We start from the raw sequence: 14,930 nt of genomic DNA on the forward strand, positions 1-14,930 counted from the left end.
CTGCTTCCCAACCTTCCTATAGCAGAAATACTTATGCAGGGCACCACGGGTGTGCAAAATCACATATATATATACGTGATTTCACACTTCTGGGTAGGTAGGGGGTGCGTGCGAGCAGCGCAAGTGACTTACTCGCGCCTCCGTTCGCGGGCATGGCTGTCTATCACCGGGTCTCGGTCAGTGATTACCTGCTGGCACCCTCGGCGATTATAGATGGGGAGGGGGGCTGCTTTGTTCACTAACAGTCCTCCTCCTTGTCAGCTCTGGCGCACTGCTCTGGATGACTGTGCACATCCAGAGCAGTGTGCTTACAGTGAAGCAAAAAAAAAATTCAAGTATCTATATCACCATTTATAAACGCTATAACTTTCACGCAAACCAATTCATTTACACGTTTTGGGTTTTTTTTTAGCAAAGACAAGTCGGAAAATACATTTTGGCCTAAATTTTTGCTGAAATTTGATTTTTTAAATTTTTTTACTGGACATGTTTAACCGCATCTGCGCCGCCCTATAGTAGAAATACTGCTACAGAGCGGCACGGGTGCGCAAAATCACATATATATATGTAATTTGCTCTCCCGTGGTTTTCGCGTCCCTCCCAGATAGCAGCAGATTGCCCATCACTACATCAGTAATCACATTTAACCCCTTGATTGCCAGGAACACGCTCACATACACAATAAACCTCCATTGCTAGTATAGTGTCTGAACGGATCAATATCTTTGATCAGATCAGCACTATACCAGCGTTGACATTAGTATAGTGTCCCCAAAAATGCAACGTCAGTGGGATCAGCCCCGGCACCTGCCAGCACCTGCATGTAGCCCCTACGCTTCCCCCCCCCTTCTCTCCCAGCAAGTGCAGTCTCAGTAGGTCACTGTCATTTGAATAATTGCACACAAAACCGTAGTGTTTGCAGAATCAAGCCTGATCTCTGCTAGCACTTGCCGGTAATTTTTTTTAGTAGTGGTTCAGGCAGTCCCCGACAGCCAGGTGCTCTTTTTCCCATGAGTCGCACTAGGTACCTATAAATTTAGTGGCCAAAATGTCAATGGAAAGGTACTCTAGTGAAGAGGCCTACAGGATTCTGAGCATGCCAGATGAGAACCAAGGAGAAGACTCAGTGACACAAGTAGCCTCAGAATATGAACCTGTAGACAGCAGCAGCACCCTGACAGATAGCTCAGACGCTGAAGAAGAGGTCCCTGCTAAGATCAGGCGTACCCGACCTCGTTCCCAGGTTTCTGAGATGTTACAATCGCATGATGACTCTCATATGTAGCAGAGTGTCAGTACTAGTGCCACTCTATCTTTTGGTGAACTGGTGAGCACCAGTGGCCTAATACATCCTGGTCTTTCACATACCAGCACTGCAATATCACTGTCTCATAAGTGCAGTACAAGCTTGTGCGGTGTCGAGCACAAGTAGTGTCCCGCAGCCACCACAAATTCACACACAGGCCCGTAGAGCCCCTAGCATCCTTCCGTATGTGCTTGCAATCCCGATTAGTAGCCTTCAAATTCTGCAGCACCCATACATCCCCATTCACTGCCCCTTGTTTTTTGGAGATGTTTTTCACAGAAGATCTGTATGCATTGATTGTGGATCAAAGCAATTTATATGCACAATAGTTTATCGCTGCCAACCCAAATTCAAACCTTGCCAGACCAGTTGCATGGAAACCCATTATGGTTTCCAAATTTAAAGGTTTTTTTAGACCGAACCCTCAACATGGGCATTACTTAAAAAAATTAATTGCGGTTTCTATTGGTCCACAGACCCAATTCATTATATGCCCGTGCTCTCTGCTGCCATGGCCAGGTGTAGATATGAGAGTATATAATGTGTTTTATGCATTTCAATGACAACACACTCTGTCGTCCTGACCCTGAATTTGACTGGCTCCACAAAATTCGGCCCCTCATAAATCACGTTAACCAAAAATTTGCAGATGTCTATACTCTCCAGCAAAAGATGTGCGTTGATGAGTCCCTCATTAATTTCTCTGGCCGCCTTGCATTCAAACAAATTCTTCCCAGCAAGTGTGCTAGACATGAGGTAAAGATGTATAAGACCTGTGAGAGGGCAACAGCCTATACATATAAGTTTTGGATTTAAAAGATAGTCATGTGGAGCCCCCCAGGTGCCCAGACTACATTGGGAGCAGTGGCAAGATAGTTTGGGACTTGGTGCCATCCTTTTTCTTTATGGAGTATCATTTATACATGGACAATTTTTGTTCAAGCGTGCCACTATTTAGACATTTGTACAATCTTGGAATTGGCACATGTGGCACTGTGGGACCTAATCACTGTGGCTTCCCCCAATGGCTTGTAAATACCCATCTTAGAAAGGGGGAAAAGCCTGCTTGAGAAATGCTTGAGAAATGAGGATGTCATTGAGCTGCAGCACCAACTTGTTTATTCTGACAGCAACATGGTCTTGCTCTCAGAATAAACATATGTAGGTGTGTGCAGTGCTGTTGGATGAGATTTTTTTATCCACAGTTAAAAAACGAGCATATATGCCGAAGGATGAGGGCCTGGGGTGGCCAGTGGGTGGACGTCCCCTATGCTTCGACATATATATTTTATAATATTTTTTAGCACATTTCATGCATGCCCACCATTAGAAGTGGGTGGATGCAGGTTAGTATATTCTAATAGTGGGCATACCACACACTTTTTCTGGCAGAGATTTCTTCTCTTTTTTCATTCAGCCCACAGGCTGCATACAAATAAAAAAGAACATAGCATATACACCCAACAAGGACCAGCGATGTACTGGTACATCACTGCACTTTGAGTGGTTATACCATAATGCTGGCATCATCCTGGTATCGTTTTTTTCAGCCGGCGATTGGCTTTCATGTAAAAGCAATCCTAGTGGCTAATTAGCTGCAGGATTGCTTTTACAATCAGCGGGAGAAGATGCCCCTCCTCCCCGCTGCCTTCCATGGCCTTCTCGGGCAGTCCCGTGCCATCGGGGGAACCTGAGAATACAGCCGGTGTTTCTGCCAGCTGACCATAGAGCTGATTGGAGACTGAAATGGTGCCAATCATCTCTATAGTCTAAGAAATTGGAAGCTACGATCATTTCATCACTTCAATTTTGCAGGATATAAACAGCTCCATTTGTAAATTGGGAAAGCATCTGATCACACCGATCTTGGTGAGATTAGATAACATAAGGGCAGAGGAGATATTTAGAGTCTGATAGACCCCAGATTTCTCAAAAAAGAATATATGACATTGCCCATTGAAGTTATAGGGGATATTTGCATTCCCTGTGATATCATTAAAAGTGATAAAAAAAATAAAAAATGAAAGGGACAGTGTAAAAATAATAAAAAAAAGCACCCTCGCCCCCCCTGCGCGTGCATACCTGCTTGCACGAGCGTTGACCCTGTGCCAGTGTGTAAACAGCGGCTGCACATGCAAGTGAGGTATCTTCGTAAACATCAGATCAAGGGCAGTAATTCCAGTACTAGACCTCCTCTATAAATCTGGTAAAGGTAACATGTAAAGGCTTTTAAATCATTGCTTATGGATATTAAAAATGTATGCAGTTTGTCGCCATTGCACAGGGCATGTGCAGTTTTAACGCATGTCATGTTTGGTATCTATTTACTTGGCATACCATTATCTTTTATATTCTACCAAATAATTGGCCAATATATTGTTTTTTTGTGCATTAGAAGTAAAAAAAATTGCATTTGAAAAGTTGCTGCGCGAGTACTATGTGACATAAAAAATTGCAGCACCCACCATTTTATTCACTAGGGTCTGCTTTAAAAAAATATATAATGTTCGGGAGTTCAAAGTAATTTCCTAGCAAAAAATATTGATTATTTTCGTGTGGACAAAAAGTGTTAAAAAAGGCTTGGCATAAACTTCTAATGCTGGGCCCCCACCCCTCAAAACGACCCCTTTTTGGAAAGTAGACACCCCAAACTATTTGTTGAGAGGCATGTTGAGTCAATAGAAGATTTTTTTTTTACCACAAGTTTTTGGAAAATGACAAAGAAAACATTTTTGTTTTACACAAAATTGTCACCTAAATGATTTATTGCTCACACATGCCACGGGTATATGTGGAATTACTCCAAAAAATACATTCTGCTACTTCTCCAGAGTATGGGGCTCCCACATGTGAGAGACTTTTTGGCAATCTAGCCAAGTACAGGACCCCAAAATCCAATAAACACCTTCAGGCTTTGCAAGGGCTTATTTCCTCATCACACTTCCTGACTACCAGTCACAGTTTCAGAGGCCCTGAAATGCCAGGATAGCACCCCCCCCCCAAATGACCCCTTTTTAGAAAGCAGACACACCCATGTAATCTGATAAGAAGCATGGTGAGTATTTTGCAGATCTCATTTGTTGCCACAAGTTTTTGTAAAATGAAGAAAGAAAACAAAGACATATTTTTTCTTTTCTTCCTTGTGAGAAAAAATGAGATCTGCAAAATACTCACCATGCCTCTTTTTAAATTCCTTGGAGTGTCTACTTTCCAAAAAGGGGTCATGGGGGGGGTGCTATCCTGGCATTTCAGGGCCTACGAAACTGTGATAGGTAATGAGGAAGTGAACTGAGGAAGTTACGCACCTTCAGGCTTTCAAAGTGGTCACTGGATTTCAGGCTCTTGTATGTGGCTCCCAAAAAGTCTCACACATGTGGTATCCCCATACTCAGTAGAAGTAGCAGAATGTATTTTGGGTGTAATTCCACATATACCCATGGCTTTTGTGAGCAATATATCATTTAAGTGACAAATTTGTGTATTAAAAAAATTTTTTTTGTCATTTTCCAAATACTTGTGGAAAAAAAATAAATCTTCCATAGACTCAGGTGTCCTTTTATGAATCGTTGCTGATCTCAGATCATAAGCGGTTTAGGAAACAGAGATGATCAGTGGAGAACATCTGTTTGTGTGAAAATTCTCCCTCCAGATTCTCCAGCCCAGAGGTAGAAAATTGGGGGAACCGCTGCTTAGTAAACTGTGTGTTTGACTGATCTCTTACTGTAATCTCGCGAGATTACAGTAACAGAAGCATTTTTAGATCGCTTCTCTCCTCATTAGGAGAAGCGGTCTACACCACTTAATGAACAGGCATTCAGAGGAGGACTGTCTCCTCTGAGAATGCCAGAGACCTGAGCAGTGGTCATTTACCACTGCATGATAAAAGTACACCAGCATATGCATCTCAGCAGATAGTTTAGGGTGTCTACTTTCCGAAAAGGGGTCATTTGGGGGTGTTTGTACTGTCCTGGTATTTTAGCACCTCAAGAAATGTGATAGGCAGTCAGAAAGTAAGCTGTGTAAATTCCATTATCTATTCCATAGTTTGTAGATGCTATAGCTTTCACATCAATATACACTTATTGGGATTTTTTACCAAAAACATGTAGCAGAATACATTTTGGCCTAAATTTATGATGAAATTTGAGTTTTTTTGGATATTTTTTATGACAGAAATGAGAAAATATATTTTTGAAAAAATAAATTTGGTCTTTCTTTGTTATAGCGCATAATAAAAATAAATAAAAAGCACACAGGTGATCAAATACCACCAAAAGAAAGCTCTATTTCTGTGAAAAAAAGGACATAAATTTATTTACGTACAGTATTGCATGACTGCGCAATTGTCAGTTAAACTAGTGCAGCGCTGAATAGCAAACAAATGGCGTGAACCATAGTTTGTAGACGCTATAACACAAATAAATCAATATACACTTATTAGGATTTTTTTTTACCACAAACATGTAGCAGAATACATTTTGGCCTAAATTTATAACTGACTGTGAGTTTACTATATATTTTTTATAGCCAAAAGTAAAAAATATTGTTTTTCTTCAAAATCTTCGGTCTTTTTTTTGTTTATAGCGTGAAAAATAAAAAGCACACAGGTGATCAAATACCACCGAATAAAAGCTCTATTTGTGTGAAAAAAAGGTTGTAAATTTAGTTTGGATACATCATTGCATGACAGCACAATTACCAGTTGAAATAGTGCAGTGCCGAATAGCAAAGGAAGGCCTAGTCAGGAAGGGGGGGGTGGGGTAAATCCCCAGGAGGGCAAGTGGTTAAGAATGGAAGAAGTGAGAAGTGGTACACAATTTTATAATTAGGAAATATCAGTCTAGTAATTGAAGCAATATACATAATAATATGTAGCTCTTTTAAAAGCAGGTTATTTCATTCATTAAAATGAAAATGTCTTTAGCCAGCAGTCAGCCTAAATAACCCCATCAATGTAATTTCTCCCATTTCCAACATTTAACTTTTTTCTCAGAAAACCTGATGATACTATGATACTATATTGCTCAATGCTCATTTTTTCCAAGCAAATTTGTTTCAGGAAGGACTTCTCCCTCCTCTAAGTGCTAGGTGAAGATAGATAGATTTATTATATGTTTTGGTAAAATTTAGTTACCACACTGTAGTCTGTGTGTCTGTGATTGTTGTTACGTAAAAGCTTAGTTTGCTCACTGTACTCAATGAAGCTGCATTCTGCTAGTTAGTTCTGCTCAGTATGTTCAGCTGTTGTCAGTCTGAGAGCTCCCTCTGCATCCAGAAAGCTTGATAAGTTTCTGGATGATAGGTGTGGAGCTATGCAGATGGCAGCATGAATATTGATACAGCCCTGGCCTATCCCAGAGAGGCAGGCTCTGAAGGCATGCTGGGAGATTGTATATATTCAGCAAGCACACTGACTTCTGGATCTTTTCCTGTAGAGGATTGGTCAAGCCTGGAGGAGACATGCTGCCCTCCCAGGCAACGCTGCCACAAGAGGCCTCAGGTGGGCGACCTGATGGCCTGAATGCTGAGACCTGGGTGCTTCTAAGAGCTGACTGAAGGACCATCTACTGACGATCTGGTCTGGTATCACAGAGGAAGACAACCAGCTGTCCTTGGGCCTTGTCAGTACAGACACTTCTGAAGGATCTTAGAGACTTTGATCTTCTAATACCCCTAAAGTGCTAAAGATTTAGCTGTGGATCCAATTAACGAGGACACCAGCTAGTGTCCTGAAGAGCTTTGTCCACCTAATCTCCTACTTGAAGGGACTCATCTGTTAAGGCTAAAAGAAGGAGATTTATAACTACCACTACTGCCACTACTATTACCCTAAAGCTGAAGTCTACTGTCTGCTGAAAGCATAGAGTTTATTATTGCTTGTCCTGAAGAATACCTAAGTCCTCAATTTATACATAGTTCTTGTTTTTCGATTATCCCACTTAAATCCCTCAACCCTATTCAAGTTCTTCAAAAATAAAAAAATAATAAAAACAACTCCCCTAGACTGGTCCTTGAGGAGACATGTGCATGAGCCTGTGCATCTGGCTGCAGGGCAAGAATTGTGAAACCTGGACAGTATTCCTGTGGCTCCTATGGCCTATGAACTACAACCAATTAACACGTAAGTTCACCTTATATGTAATATTTTAACAGCTAATGTTCCCTTTTATGTACTATTTGTATGCACCCACTCTCTTTACCATATTATGGTCATATGCAGCATATTATGTACAACATAGGCCACTGAAAGCTTTTTTTGCACCATGGGAATTTAGTTTTTTCCTGTTTCAGACCTCTTTAGCCATAGCATATTGAAGAAGAAATGCAATATTAGTCTACAGGAGAATACTCCACCTGGCATAAACACACATACTATAGATGTTTTCAAAGGATAATTTTATTTTATGTGGCAATTTTTGATAAAACAGTGTTAGATGCAGCAGCTGGAAGTAGTAATTTGGCAGTAGCTCGAAAGTTATGGGCTACAAATTGCTTCTCACAAGTACAGAATCTACTCTCTGTTATGCTCTAACCATGACTACAGAGAGTTATTCTGCTTGATTATATGTGATTGCTGGGTGTGTACTTTGATTATATAAGTATGAATAGGTGATCTGCATGCAACTAGAAGTATCTTTCTGTAAGATCTGAAAACACAACACTTTTGACTAAATGGAAAGTCCAGTCAGCCATTATGTTAGTAACCTTTAATTAACATTTAAAAGAGTACAATAAAAACGTACAAAGGTATAATGTGCAAAGGGCAATGTTTGAGTTACTGAACATCTTCATCAAGCACCTTGTATAGATACTAGTAGTAATAATCAGTCACAGTATATGCAGCATCACCCATTTTAAGATCCAAAATAATATCGTGAATAAGCACTGTCTCAGAAAAGAAGGTAAATACCTGCCCTGATTCCCATAATACCAAATACCGCTCTAAAAAAGAAAAATCATTGTTGAAGCCTACACAAACTGTCATATATAGTACTCAGCTGTGTTGTTTGTGATCATCACTAAGTTGCTTGTCCTTGGTCCTAGTTATACCTTATGGCTTCCAAAATACACTATGGTATACCAACTGATATTTTTAAGCAACACATAAAAACTAAATTTATACTGTTTGAAGTCAGTATAGAAATTGTTCCTTACCTCACATGATATCCGTTTTGGTACTATCATAGTAGATAATTTATTTATGTACTGTATATCTTCCTGTTCAGAACTCTTCCAAATAATGTCTTCAGTGGTATTTGGTAAGGGTATTTTTGTTTTATCTTCATAATCTAAAAATACATTTCAGACATTGAAACACTTATTGTGAAATCAAAGAGGAAACTGCACTGCAAAGGCCCATCTATTTTGAAACTAAAGTGAACTAATTTTACAAAATAGCCTCAAAATATGGTCATTTCGCATAGTGGGTTGAAAATGGCATACATCTATTAAGGTATTTACTCTCATACTCACACTTTAAAAATAAAAATATAGATGAAATTATAGGGTAACATGCATGTTTAATAAGGAAAAAATGTAAAGCATCTCTTCTTTACACTGGAGCACCAGTGGAGAAGTGGCAGCAGCAAAAATATGAAACCCTTTTGCATGGAGAGGGGGAGCAGCAGAAGCAGAAGCTAGAATGGAACGCAACAGCGGGAGTAGATCTAATATATAGTGTATATATATATATATATATATATATATATATATTTATATATTATGGACCCCGTTCTTGACTGGGTTTTTCATAGTAGTGGTAAAAGAACATTAAAAGAGGCATTGTAAGCATGCAGGAAATGTCAGCAAATGTGTGCCATTCAGAGAACAGTGTAAATTAATAACTTTGCTACTCTTCGACAGACCACAAAAATAGGAAGGACGACCAAGCATAAAATAAGACAGGACCAAAGGTACCATCCTTGACAGACCCATTCCTAATGCCACAAAAATATGGTGGCAGAGCTGTGCCCAGTTTTGTAGACCAGTAAAAATTGGCAGTTGCACATGTGCAGTGAGCATTCTCTCCATAATACAATGCATGGACATGGGCATGGGCATGTGCCAGATTTCTGTCATCCACACAATGACTGCTTACTCAATCATGTTTTAATTTGTACAATTTGTACAATCTACTTCTCAACCAATAATTTAGAACCAGTAATGCTTCACTGATGTACCTGGAGGAAAAATATATGCAAATATTGGCTTGTAAGGAACAGAGAGAGAGAAAGAGGGGGTAGTCATATGCAATTCTCTAAACAGAAGAGGCAGAGAAGGATTGTAAATTACTTTGGCTTTGGATTTAGTTTTGGAATTCAAGATCTGAGCAGCTGCAGTGAAGTAAAAAATACACAAGCATAACGTGTGACAATAAATGGTCACACAGCAAGCTAACATCAGGTAGTAGAACAGTGAATAAGTGATGTAATTGGTGTATTTCATCATAACAGAGAAAGAGGTTGTATGAGAATGAACAAAGAAGTCTGCAGAAAGCATGCACTGTAACAATAACGTCTGTAGAGTTGTACAAACATTCTGACCATCTTCAGAAAGTTACAGAAGTATGGAACATTGCATCAGTGAGTGCTGACTAACTTCAGTAGTCCATCATGTACAAAAAAAGAATGTCATTAGGTAGGAGTAGTACAAGCTACTAGAGGCATAGAGTTGATTTATTTAAGAGATAGAAGGTATTCAAACTAATATAAAAAATAAATGTTTAATTATTAGTGTGATGCTGTGTTCCCTTATGCTGGTGGCATCATGGCATCACCAAACATGTGGTGTGGACATTTGTCAGTAGAAGTAGAAGGGAGCTATCGGGCTCTTCACTTTCTACATGCACCCACAGCCAGAGGATATTGGATGCCACCTTCCCAGTCTGGATTCCTTCTGGCATAAATAATCCTCACAATACAGTTGCAAGAAAAAGTATGTGAACCCCTTGGGATTACGTGGAGTTTTGCATGAATTGGACATAAAATGTGCTCTGAACGTCATCTAAGTCACAACAATAGAAGAACACAGTCTGCTGAACATAATACTACACAAACATTAGATGTTGCCATGGTTTAATTGCACATAACATGTAAACATTCACAGTGCAGGGAGGAAAAAGTATGTGAGGCCCTAGCTTAATGACTTCTCCCAGAGCTAATTGGAGCCAGGAGTGAGCCAACCTTGACTCCAATCAGTGTGATGATATTGGATGTGTTGCTGACAGCTGTCCTGCCCTTAAAAAACACACACCTGTTTTGGGTTTACTGGTTTCAAGAAGCACTGTCTGATGTGAACCATGCCTCGCAGAAAAGAGCTCTCAGAAGACCTACGATCAAGAATTTTTGATTTGCATGAAGCTGGAAAGGGTTACAAAAGTATCTCCAAAAGCCTTGATGTTCATGTGTCCACGGCAAGACAGACTGTCTACAAATGGAGAAAGTTTAGCACTGTTGCTACTCTCCCTAGGCGTGGTCGTCCTGTAGAAATGACTGCAAGAGCACAGCGCAAAATGCTGCATGAGGTAAAGAAGAATCCTAGAGTGTCAGCTAAAGACCTACAGAAATCTCTGGCACATGCTAACATTTTTGTTGACACATCTACAATAAGGAAAACATTAAACAAGAATGGAGTACATGGGAGGACACCACGGAGGAAGCCATTGCTGTCCAAAAAGAATATTGCAGCACGTTTGAAGTTTGCAGATGATGTTCCACAGCACTACTGGCAAAATATACTGTGGACAGATGAAACCAAGATTCAGTTGTTTGGGAAGAACACACAACACTATGTGTTCAGAAAAAAAGGCACAGCACACCAACATCAAAACCTCATCCCCACTGTAAAACATGGCGGAGGGAGCATCATGGTTTGGGGCTGCTTTGCCGCCTCAGGGCCTGGACGGATTGTTGTCATTGATGGGAAAATGAATTCCAGAGTTTATCAAGACATTTTGCAGGAAAACGTACGACCATCTGTCCGCCAACTGAAACTCTGCAGAGGATGGGTGATGCAACAGGACAATGACCCAAAGTATACAAGTAATTCAACAAAACAATGGTTGCAGAAGGCACAGAATACGCCTTCTGGAGTGGCCCAGTCAGAGTCCTGACCTCAACCCGATTGAAATGCTGTGGCATGACCTTAAGAGAGCGATTCACACCAGACATCGAAAGAATATTGCTGCACTGAAACAGTTTTGTGAAGAGGAGTGGTCCAAAATTACTCCAGATCGTTGTGCAGGTCTGATCTGCAACTACAGGAAACGTTTGGTTGAGGTTATTGCTGCCAAAGGAGGGTCAACCAGTTATTAAGTCCAAAGGTTCTCATACTTTTTCCTCCCTGCACTGTGAATGTTTACATGTTATGTGCAATTAAACCATGGCAACATCTAATGTTTGTGTAGTATTATGTTCAGCAGACTGTGTTCTTCTATTGTTGTGACTTAGATGACGTTCAGAGCACATTTTATGCCCGATTCATGCAAAACTCCACGTAATCCCAAGGGGTTCACATACTTTTTCTTGCAACTGTATGTAATTTAGAGTAAGGTAGGATTCGGAAGTTCTTTTTTGGGAGTGGGATACATTATCTATATTTACTTCTCGAGTGGTGTGACTACCCGGCTGTGGTCTTGTGTGTTATAACCAAGGATGTAGGTTTAACATTGATGAAATGTTAACCAAAGCTATTCAAGGGGGTTTGTACATTATGGGAAAAAAATATTTGAGGGAACTGTTGTCAAAGTTCATATTTGTATGTACAATATTGATATATATTTGTTTTTGTTCTCTGATAAGATATGTTCTCTCTTGTGTGTAAAAGCCTTCCTTTTAGCTCAGTTGAGTATTTTAGGGAGACTATGTTTGCAATAGTCATAATACCTTTTAACTGTACATCTGGTGTTTTTGCCCTGTTCTTTCCACACCAAAACCCATATTGTTTCCCTGTTGCTTAAAATTAAGCCAGGAATGAGGCATAGAAGATACCACAATTTAAGGTTTATTGTTGGTGAACCTACAAAAGTAGATCTGCAAAGAGAGCATGTAGTCATGTGCCTGTGCTCAAGTCCTTATACTGTATATAACATGTTAATCCTTACATATTCAAAGCAAACGTTTGCTTAAAAAACTGTTTGACAGTATGTGATGATTGTGCAGAGCCACCGTTATTTGACTTACTGGAACAAAAGCAAAAAAAGTCAGTTTGCAACAAATGTTTGGTGAAGTCACACAATACAAAACAATGTAATTTTAGTAAGTTTAAAAAATAAAGATTTACTTGGAAATCCAAATGATTAGCACTTTTAAAATAAAAAGTCAAATGTTGGATGATGTTGTATGACAGTTTAATAACAAAATTGTTTGCATGAAGATGTAGAGTGCAAACTTGATAAAGTCAAATGTTGGATGATGTTGTATGACAGTTTAATAACAAAATTTTTTGCATGAAGATGTAGAGTGCAAACTTGATAGATTAAACATTTTTGGAAAACTGCAGCAGTAAATTTATGAAAGGACAGAATATTGCTGCTAACATGTAACTGATATCATGCAAGTTACACACTTATTTAATAATTTGGTTTGTCACAAAATTCCCTTATTTATTGAAGCAGATCTTTATATATTGTGTGGGTGTATGGTGTCTGCTGGATGTAAGCTGCTATAAGCAAAAAGCCTGCAGAGATTGCTACACTGAGCCATATCTACACATTAGGAATAATTTCCAATACCTAATGATGCTCAACCAAAGTAATCAGCTGGAGGCTGAATAAAATGAATGCCTATGATTTTTCCTCCCTCAGGTACACAGGAATCTCCTGAAGTGAACAACAAGCCTTCAAGAGTGATGATTCTGCTGTCTACATTGTGTTTCTATGTCTTTTTGGTGAAACAGATAAAGACTAATTAACCTTGTGTTTTATACAGTATTTCTATATAAAAAAAATATTAATAAAATGTGGAGTATATCATTGCTTACTATGTTAATCTACAGATGATAGCTTAGGTTTTAGTCTTTAACCAAATGCAATGCAATGACAGCCTATGTATTTCTCTAACCACAATTTGCATTTCATCCTGTTATCATATCTGGACATAACAAATAGGCAGAATAGGCATGTGCATATAGGTGCCAGAAGAAAACAGGCAGGTTTTACCTGCATAGTTGTTGACAACACTTTTTCTTCCATCAGTAAAAATGTATACTGCGCAATTGTTCCGGATTCCATGTGAATATCCCAAAATTTTAACACAATTGTGGATCTAGGCTTTGTCCCAGAGTCAAATGCTGGAACATTAGCTCTAGCTAGCACCCAACTTCATGCAGATGGCAGTATGATCTATGACCCCACAGCGTCTACATCCAGTTCCAGTAACAAGAGGAGGAGAGACAGCAGCACAATATACAGACTTCTGTGCATTGTACATATTGTCTACTGAACCCAATGCTTGGCACTATTGTTTACTCCCCCCCCCCCCCCGCTGTGCACCAATGTTCTTTCCCACCTCCTCTGGGAAGTATTGTTATCCCTACTCTCTGCAAGGAAATATTGTCGTCGTCCCCCCCCCCCCCACTGCTTGGAAAAAGTATTCTTCCCCCCCTCCCAATGGACTCTATTGTTCTCCCCACCCCTGCAAGACACCGTTCTCCACCATCACTTGCTGGATACTATTGTTCCCCCCACCCACTGCTGGGTCGTGTTGTCCCCCCAACCCTCGGCTGGGCACTTTTTTCTTCGTAGCCCCTTCTCAATACTATTTCACCCTACCACTGGATGCTACTGCTCCCCCCCCCCCTCACCTGCTCAGGATCAGTGCCCCAGCCATAAATGCATTTTTCCCCCTACTGACCTCCAACATCCGGGCATTCTTCCTCCCATTAACAATAACACTGGGTTTTTGTTCTTGCCTGGTCCATCGCTTTCAGGCATTTTTTTTTCTTTGTACTGACTACCAGCTCCAGGCATTTATTTCTTCCTTTTAGACCATGGATGAATGGCATTTTTTTCATCCACTGACCATCATCACTAGCCATTTTTTCCTTTCACTACACGGGGTAATTTTTGTTCCACTGACCACTAACTTTTTATTTCCCACTGATCTCGGGGCATTTTATTCTTCCTAGAAATATGACTCTAGGGTATTGACTCCTCTCTCCCTCCCTTCCCCTCTGACCATAAGCCTATTTTTCTCCACAGCTGACACTGGAACATTTTGGCCGGCAATGGAAGGGGCCCTATGATACAGAACCCTTACTGCTGCATTCAGTACACTATGTTGTACATTGCATTACCATGATTGCTACACTCCATGTGCTGTGTAGTACATTACACAGATTTAATACTTGCATTCTATATGTTGTATATTACATTTTTTGTATGTAAGCTCAGAGTATTTTGTGGGTACAATGATTGTACAATGTATATGATATATTATGTTTCCATAAAATATGTAGGCTCAGACTCTATTTAACCATGTTTTTAAAGCCAAACCCAGCATTCAACAAAAATAGGTCTTTCCCTTTTTTATCACCCATTCTCTCCCCAATTCCAAGGTGTCCCTCTTTCTCAAGTGCCAAAGTTGGAGGTATGAGAAATACCATCATGTCTCATATGACTATGTAT

At 39.9% G+C, this 14,930-nt stretch overlaps 1 protein-coding gene across 1 annotated transcript in view; it reads right to left on the reverse strand.

The window, feature by feature from the left end:
* Positions 1-14,930, reverse strand: part of BANK1 (B cell scaffold protein with ankyrin repeats 1) — a 325,822-nt gene that overhangs the window by 306,981 nt on the left and 3,911 nt on the right. Inside the window, exon 3 of the mRNA XM_089680587.1 lies at positions 8,462-8,595. Within this exon, the coding sequence (XP_089536713.1) occupies positions 8,462-8,595 (134 nt within the window). The remainder of the gene's footprint in view (positions 1-8,461; positions 8,596-14,930) is intronic.

This window comes from Staurois parvus, unplaced genomic scaffold (genome assembly GCF_062004578.1).
Source record: "Staurois parvus isolate SC_StPar_1 unplaced genomic scaffold, SC_StPar_1.0 ptg000244l, whole genome shotgun sequence".
NCBI lineage: Eukaryota > Metazoa > Chordata > Amphibia > Anura > Ranidae > Staurois > Staurois parvus.